Source organism: Corylus avellana, chromosome 6 (genome assembly GCF_965113065.1).
Source record: "Corylus avellana chromosome 6, dhCorAvel1.hap1.2, whole genome shotgun sequence".
Lineage (NCBI taxonomy): Eukaryota > Viridiplantae > Streptophyta > Magnoliopsida > Fagales > Betulaceae > Corylus > Corylus avellana.
In genome coordinates, this window is record NC_142495.1 from 1,052,384 (window position 1) to 1,060,946 (window position 8,563).

The window sequence follows — 8,563 nt, forward strand, 5'->3', positions numbered from 1 at the left end:
AATTTGGTTCACCAAGTGACAAACTTTAGTTATTTATCTTGGTAATTTTTTATATTATTTTTTTCAAAAGGGAGCCGTGTTATTTATAGAAAGTTATACTGTCTCATTGTTGAGAGAATAATGAGCTTTTATTAGGATACATTCTTAATAGAGTGAAATGTGAAAGTTTTATACATTACTTTTTGTACGATATCCAACGAGCAACATGTCATTAAATGAATGATGATCTCCTAAGAATCTGTTCTCACCATTAGAATTTCAAGTATTCAAATTATACAGGTGTGATATTGAATTGTTCTGTTCACAGCTTCCATCACTTTTCTATTAAAATCAAGGAAGACTAACCATGCATGATACATGCAACTGCACATACCTACATCCCTAAAATTATACCCAGTGGAGTTGGCAATTACAATCAGTCTATCATGTGACTGATCTCCATTAAAGATTTTTACTATTTAAGTAATTTATTAGAACATATAGTGCGTGCTTAAAAATTTGAAAATAGAAATAGAAATAAAAGTTGAAAATATATCTTGCAGCATGGACAACACAAGCTCATTATCTAAAATTACTTTAATGGCAACCATCTACACTGAGTACCTCAGCGAAAAACACAATCATACAATCATACCAATGTGACATGAAATAACTATCCTTCGTAGTCCCCCTGAGCAAACTTGTTCTCCGGATAAAAGACGGCAACGACTTGATTCCCACCAAATTTTCTTCCATTCAACCCAGAACGTGCTTTTGCAGAACCATCAATGTCTGCATACTCCAAAAACACCTGACCAAAGACAATTGTTTTTTTAGCAATTACGAGTTCAAACAAACGAACAAGTTCCAGTACAGGAACAGAACAAATAGATTTTTGGTTCACAAAAACAGCTACAGCACATGCATCACACCATCATTTTCATTCTAGATGATGCTATATGCTTGTTTGTTATCTTTTCTAACCATATGTAGATTTCTTATCTGAGAGTAAAACCGTACTAACCTTCCCAACTCCAGGTAATGGTTCACCATTTGGCTGTGGGCGTGGGATGACGAGGTTTACCAGTGCACCTGCAAATCACATCAATGATTCAACATGCTTAACATTTATCAAAATATACAAAGAAAATTCTCAGGTGAACATGGACGGAAGGTTTTGGAGGCTTCTGTCTGTGTATGTTAGGCCTGATTCTTTAAAGCAGAATGTGGGACTACAAAAAAGCTGTAAAACAAAAAGATATAACACAAAGAAAATTAATACACATGCAAGAACCTTTGTGGGTGAAAATGACGATACATCAAAACAAAGACTCAGCATGTCAACATTAAATAGACCAAGGTTTTACCAAATTTTCCGCATTCCTCTCTCATGTCTTCCAAAATATCTTGATAATCATCATCATCTTTAAGTTCATCAGGAGAAACCACCTGGGTTAGACATACAACCTTTGTGGCCACTGCAGCAGGTTGTAACATAAGCTTCTGCAAATCAAAGGGCACATAGTATTACACACACCGACACTCATAAAGCTTTGCTGCTAAATCAATGCAGCCATACAATGACAAAAGATTAACAATAACAAATCAGATTAGAGTTTACCTGCAATGCAATCTGCTGCTGTGCATGTAATAATACATTCTCTTGCTCAGGTTTAGGTTGGCTAGCACCCTGGTTAGCACGTCTGACAGTGAGAGTTTTATCACCCATCTTAATTCCATTCAGAGCTGCACAAGCTATGTCCGTAACTGAAAGATCTTGGTAAACACAAAATGCATAGCCTTTTGAATTTCCGGTTTCTCTGTCTTTCACAAGATCAAAACCCCGAAGTGGCCCAAAAGTCTCTAACAACTCCCTGATCTGTATTTCTGTGAAGTAATAGGGAAGCCCACCCACAAAAATGCGATCAGGACCCTCAAGACCACCTGCGGATCCTGGTGTTAAACCAACGGCAGCCAGGTTCAGATTAGGATTGGGCTGACTTGGACCAAGCGTTGCGGCAAGAGATGGGTTGTAGTCACTAGGTCTCCTCACCTTAACAGGAGCACCCTAGAAAAGTAGAATGAATCAAAGAGGTCAGTCCCATGTCATGCAGAAACTGTCATGGGTAGTGCACACATCAAATCATAATCAATTTTGATCAGAATAAAAATATTGCACCTCAAAAATAATTCCATCTAAAGCCATTGCATTACTAGCCTCCTCAACAGATCTCATCTCCACGAAAGCAAACTTCTTTTCATGGTTTATGTACACATTGACGACAGCATCACCTGAACACAGAGAGAGAGAGAGAAAGACTGGATTAAGAAACCATCCAACTACAAAGGCAGAATACTTATAAAAGCAAATCGAGATCAAACACTGAGCACTGGCATACCAGGACCAGCAGTGTTTCCTCCAATTGCTGCCATAACATGACTGAAAAATGTTGCAACAGACTGCCATAAAACATGTGAGAAAATTATGACCACAGGGCAAAGCAAACTTTTTTTTTTTTTTTTTGGTGTTGCGGGGGAAATAAACATAATAAAAATAATGACAGAGTCAACAAGTTGGAGTGAACCTGTTCATTTGCTGTAGGAGGAAGGCCACCAACATACACCCGACGAGCATGCCTTGTAGCCTGATGCCATAAAATAAATCATATTAGATATTAATATGAGCTAAATTTGAAGCTAGTATATTTTTTATAAGAATTTAGCGCACTTACTACAATGAGTACCTGTTGAGTCATTGCCTGTACTGGCATAACAGGAAGAGCTCCAAACGGCTGTGTACAAATAAAAAGGCATATGATTAATGAAAATTAACGCATCATCATGAATACCTTTTGCATAGAAAAGAGAGGAGAAGAAGAAGAAGAAAGAGCATACCTGACCAGTTGCTAAAGGAAACATGTTCGGAAACATCCCAGGAATAGTCGGACTGGTCCCAGGAATCTGACCTGCAAAGAGAAGTATACTACTTAAGATACAATTGTAACATAATATCTTACCCTACTATGACGTAGCTTGACTCTTTATCACTTCATTTTCCATGAGAGAGCATTAAATTTAGCACATCCTAACCTCTTTCAATAATGTTCGTCAAAGAAGATGAAAGAAATACATTATATACAAGTTCTGGAGGTAATATTTGTAAGACTACCAAAACAGGCAATAGTTCCCGGTTGAAGACGAACAAGACCCATCAAACCGGTGCATTGTTTCCTCCTTGTACATAAAAGCTACAGATGTCGGCTCACGCCCATTGTCAGCTCAGTGGGGCAACTAGCCCAACATTGCCTTCTTACAAAACAAGACAAGACATAGAAACAAAACAAAACAAACACCAAACACAACAAAAAACCAGAAACATCTCTCAGTTCCAATTCCAGAATTATTGCACCAAGTAAACAAAAAATAGAAAGTGCAGTCCATCCAAAGACCACAGCTTTAAAAAGCTGTATGATCAAATGAAAGAACAAAATATCGCTTACCAAATGACACCATGCAATTTTGATACGAACTTTCCACACTATATCCAAAAAAGAAAAAAAGCAGTTAAGAAAATTATCACAATCTTAAATACATAAGAGGGTACATTCACCTGCAGCAGTGGCAGCACCAGCTAACAATGCGGATGCAGGAGGCGCCATATCAAAACCACTAATCCTTTTGCTGCAAGTAAATAACATTAGTATACTAAGAACAACGACGATATACAAGAGACATAATCAATTAAGCACCATACATTTGAACACATAAGAGTTTGGAGAAACAACACGGGTTAACCCACAAAAGAAGTAACACAACAACAAAAGAGAATGGTCACATTAACCTAACGAAGAACTGCTTAAAAGTATATATAGCACAACAAAAAATTCTGAGAAAATAAACAGCATAAATAACATTTGGTGCAACTTATGCCTGGAAGACATTTTATGCAACATTAAGAGAATTGTCACATTAACCTCATGAAGAACAACTGCTTAAAAGTATATATAGCACAACAAAAAATTCTGAGAAAATAAACAGCATAAATAACATTTGGTGCAATTTACACCTGGAAGACATTTTATGCAACATTTAGGATCTTGGCCATTCAATATCAACATTATTCCACAACCAAAGATGGTGTTTACAGAGTACATGGTATAGAACAGATTTTCCCAACCAATACAGATATATACATTTCACTATCTCACCCGCTATAATAAAAGCATATAACAGAAATCTACAATTTACAATGAGTCAAACAGATACATACTCCAATAAAATTGCAAATTGGAAGTTATCCGCTAACAGTAGACAGCACGTCTGCCACATTGTTTTACAGTTTGATAATCCCCATTAAATTACAAAAAGTCCCCAAGACATTAAGAGGTCAACACTAAAAGGCTTCTGAAAAGTAAAAACTGAAGGATAATCGGGGAAATATCTAGACATAACAAAAGTGATAAACAATGGTACAAAAGAAGACAGTAGCTGCTATTTATCTACTTCATGCAGAATTGAAAGAAAAAAAAGAGTACAATATTGAAAAGATTCTAGGGGTGGAAAAATTAATATTCAGAAGATAGATCTTTAGCAAATCCTTCTATTAAGTGATAGGTTCAACACCCCAAACAACACGACTCTAAAATGACTAGTGCAGGTCTCCACAAAACATGAAAATGACGACAACCATTAATTGCCCTACATAAACTGCAGTCAACAACTACCAAATTAAGAAATTCCATTGGCAAAAGTTCAATAATTAAAAAGGCATAATCTAAGATTTACAAATTATAATCTTGTATAACCTACCTCTTAGAGCGAGAACGAGATCGTGACCTCGATCTGTGCTCAGATTTAGCCCCTGAACGAGAGCGAGACCTATGTCTGGGCCTATCATCTCTGTCTCTATCATAATCCCTTCGTCTGTAAATAAAATAAGCACAATATCATCAAACATGAAAACCAAACAAGATTTCACAGTATTTGTCCAAAGACGTGAGCTGTAATAGGGCATGTAATGCAAATCCATAAATCAAACACCCAAATACTGAGCACCAGAGCTGCTCAATATGGAAAAAATAATTCATCTGGATTCAGTATCAACAATGTCCAATGTACTACCAGAACTGAGTTGTACTTGATCAAAAGCAAAATAGTCCCCAACTCCTCACAGAACTACAAATACATCATGAATGCATCAATTTATTTATTACCTGTCATAATCCCGGCTTCGATAAAAATCATCATCATCTCTATCCCTCACTCTTTCCCTTCTTTCGCCGCGATCCCGGTCCCTGTGACGATCTCTATGATGACGGTCCCGGTCCCGGTCCCTGTCTCTGTCCCTTTCCCTATCTCTGTCCCTGTCCTTGCTTTTCTCCCTATCACTGCCTCTGTCCCTCTCCCGATCTCTGTCCCTATCCCTCTCCTTATCACGCCCTTTTTCTCTATCCTTCTCCCTACTTTTTGATGATTCTCTTTCATAATCACGAGAACCATGCTGCAAAAGATTCAGTCAAGTTAGCAATACCAGTAAACAATTGATAACAACCAACATAACAGCAAATCACTTGGGAAGTTAAGAGAGTTTAAAGACCCGATATTTAGTGCTAGATTTTTTTTTAAAAAAAATATATATATTTTATTTAGTGCTAGCTTTTAAAATGAGCAGAAGAAACCCAAACAATACAGCAAGAACACCCACAAATCCACACACCTGACAAGCCTTCAAACTCAAAACCACAAAACAACAAAGCCCAAAACCCCCCGGGGCACTCAACGCTAGAAAGCATGAGTCTTGCCTTTCCCCCACCTAGAGGATGCTCCCTTAGCATTATAGTTGATGGAGCATTCTAAGTTCAAAAGCTCCCTTCTACCCTTTACCTTCTTGAGGGGTAGCCTCTAAGGTAACATCAATCCCCTCACATGGATCCCTCATCAAAAAGCAATCACAAGTATCTCTTTAACATGTGTCTAAAGAGCAAATAATTACTGATCAGTAAGACAACCAACAAGATGCAATAAATGACAAGCAGACATTCAGGACTGTACACAGAAAGCAAACAAGAGAACATGTAATGTAAAGAAAAATAAACAGAATAGACCAAATTCAAACTTAAATCTATACAGAGATACAAAATATCAACAAGAAACAAAGTTAGTTTCTTAAACCATTATTTATGTCCAATTTTTTTTTTCTAAGTATTTATATCCAAACATTTTATAATTGAAAAGAATGAAGTTGAAAATTTCAAGCGGACCCTGACATCATAATCTTTTTTTCCTCCTAATTCAAAAAAAAAAAAAAAGGTGTCCCTCCAGAATCTAGTAACCTAATACTAAATATGTCGAGATAAAACTCATCCAATCCTACAAGAATCTCAAACAATAATCTCATAACGGAAATAACATAAAATTGTAAGACAAAATTCAACAAAATCTATGAAATAGTACACTTTCAGTAACCGATGAAAATCATAAACTAATAAAAAAAATCAAGGTAACAAAGCCTGTACATAATCATAAGAGAGGAAAAACTCTCTCTCATAATAAAGCTACCTAATGTTTCATTGTTCTCTTCCACTCAAAAAAAAAAAGATCATCTAGAGCCCGAAAATCCTCTAATTCTTCACAGAAATGCCCATGGTACAATTCAAAGCAGTGAACCCATTATCCATCAATACAGTAGCAAGAATATTAAAGTAAACGCAAGAACTTCGAATCAACCCAAAACCCTAAAAATTAAACTCGATCGACTGCTTCCATTTAGAAGCCCTCGATTTCAATTCCAAATGAGCCTTATCGTAGAAAACCCCTAGATTCAACCAAAAACTATAATATTCGCAACCCAGACTAAGCTCTGTCTCATACATATATACATAAGCAATAGGTAAAGGTGTATTAGACCTGAGACTTGGAGTCGCTGAGATCTTCGGGACCGCCATGGCTGCTACCACGAGGTTGAGGGGAGGAGACACCTCCATAGTTGTCAGCGTCCTCTCCGTTGCCTTCGTATCTTCCCTCGTAATCAGACATCTTCGTTTTGCTTTTTCTCACTCTGTCAGTGTGGTCGTCGTGTCTTGCTTCGCGTTCGTTTCTCGGGAAATTAGGCCGAGACGAGAAGAGACTGAAGGCGCTGAAAATTCTAGGGCTCGAGGAGGGTTTTCCCACTTTATATCTAGCACGTGACTGAGAAAGCGTGTGGAAATTTGCCCGATATATTTATTTTTAACAATTAAAGCTACATTTGTTTTGGAAAATATTCTATTTATTCTTTATATTTAGTACAGGCAAAAATATTTGTCAATATTTATTCAAAAAAAAAATATATATATATATATATATATATATATATATATATTTCTCAATAAAAAATGATTTCGGGTCAACTCAATCACCTCATAAAATTTACATTATTAACGTTTCCCAAAATAAGTGACAAAATATAACTAGGCAGAGGAATTTTCTTCAATTTAATTTATAAAAGTAATATGTGTTTCTTAAACATGTGAGATGTATATGTTTTTTTAATAGCAAAGATCAAGTTGAAATAATTTTTTTTATAGACTAGGTTGAAGAAAATTTCTCCATCCCAGTTTAGAGGAAAACTTTATACATATAAATACAACAAAAACAGTCCATAAAAACTTTTGGAATAGGATTCTCTCTGGTCCAAAATGGACTGGATAACTAGAGCCACAAATTGGACACTTGTCTCATTAACAAAAAATTTAAATAAAATATTATTTAAGATTAAAAATAATTGGACCACCCCTATGGCCAAGAAGGGGTAGCCACCCACCTTTTTTTTTTTAAAAAAAAAAATAATAATAATTATTTATTTTTTTAACTTTAAATAATATTTTATTATTATTTTTTGTTAATGGGACGTGTCTCATTTATCCCATTTGAGAAGAAATCATAGCCATAAACTGAATATTCTCCAGTCTATTTTGAATTGGAGATGATCATATTCCAAATGAACTGAAGATGATCATATTCCAAAACTTTTTACATCTCATACAATTAGTGATTGGTGCCATAATTATGGATAAAACGTAAATTGAACCGTACCAAACCATGTGGTTCATCACCCACATGAAAAGTGTTAGGGGTATTAGACAACTAAAACAATATCCTCAATTACTTACTCAAATTTTCACGAATCTTAAATGTTGTTTTTCATTTATCACTAGGATCGATACAAAATTGATAGTACCCACTCTTTAAATTTAGTTTTATAAACATGGTGGCACCATATAACTAATCTAATAAATCATCCACTCAAGGAATACAAAAAATTTATATATATATATATATACATATATATATATGATTGTGATATTGTTAATGACACAACTATCTAGACACATTGTAACTCCCACAAATAGGGAGTGTTATACACATCGTCAACGACCCATCATTCTTGGGCGTAAGCAAAGCTTGTATTGCACAATGGCTAAGACTCTCTTAGACATGATTTTTAGACAACAACGCCTCAATTTGACTCTTAAGTTTATCATGCTCTTAAGATTCATATGGTAATGGAGATGATTAAGTAGATTAGAACCAAGCATCGGGTCAA

General features: G+C 35.6%; 1 protein-coding gene across 3 annotated transcripts; it reads right to left on the reverse strand.

Moving 5' to 3' along the window:
- Positions 1-546: 546 nt before the first annotated feature.
- Positions 547-7,139, reverse strand: ATU2AF65A (U2 snRNP auxilliary factor, large subunit, splicing factor). Of its 3 annotated transcripts, none has more exons than XM_059600188.2 (13): positions 6,886-7,138; positions 5,193-5,479; positions 4,789-4,902; positions 3,590-3,660; positions 2,875-2,945; positions 2,712-2,771; positions 2,565-2,624; positions 2,379-2,439; positions 2,159-2,271; positions 1,601-2,047; positions 1,347-1,482; positions 1,004-1,071; positions 547-790 (listed from the first exon to the last, which is right to left on the reverse strand). In XM_059600188.2, the coding sequence occupies exons 1-13, from the start codon at positions 7,012-7,014 to the stop codon at positions 653-655; spliced, it is 1,755 nt and encodes a 584-aa protein (XP_059456171.1). In that variant the 5' UTR covers positions 7,015-7,138; the 3' UTR covers positions 547-652. The 3 variants fall into 3 exon arrangements, 2 of the variants coding, with proteins under 2 accessions (XP_059456171.1, XP_059456172.1); XM_059600189.2 differs by having other exon boundaries at positions 2,724-2,771; positions 6,886-7,137; XR_009440740.2 differs by having other exon boundaries at positions 764-790; positions 1,004-1,222; positions 6,886-7,139.
- Between the last annotated feature and the right edge of the window lie 1,424 nt (positions 7,140-8,563).

Coding starts and splice junctions, on each gene's coding strand:
- ATU2AF65A (XM_059600188.2), bottom strand. CDS start 7,014: ATGTCTGATTACGAGGGAAGATACGAAGGCAACGGAGAGGACGCTGAC. Junction 5,480..6,885: donor TCAGCGACTCCAAGTCTCAG/GTCTAATACACC, acceptor AATCTTTTGCAG/CATGGTTCTCGTGATTATGA. Junction 1,072..1,346: donor AGAGGAATGCGGAAAATTTG/GTAAAACCTTGG, acceptor TGTGATTTGCAG/GTGCACTGGTAAACCTCGTC.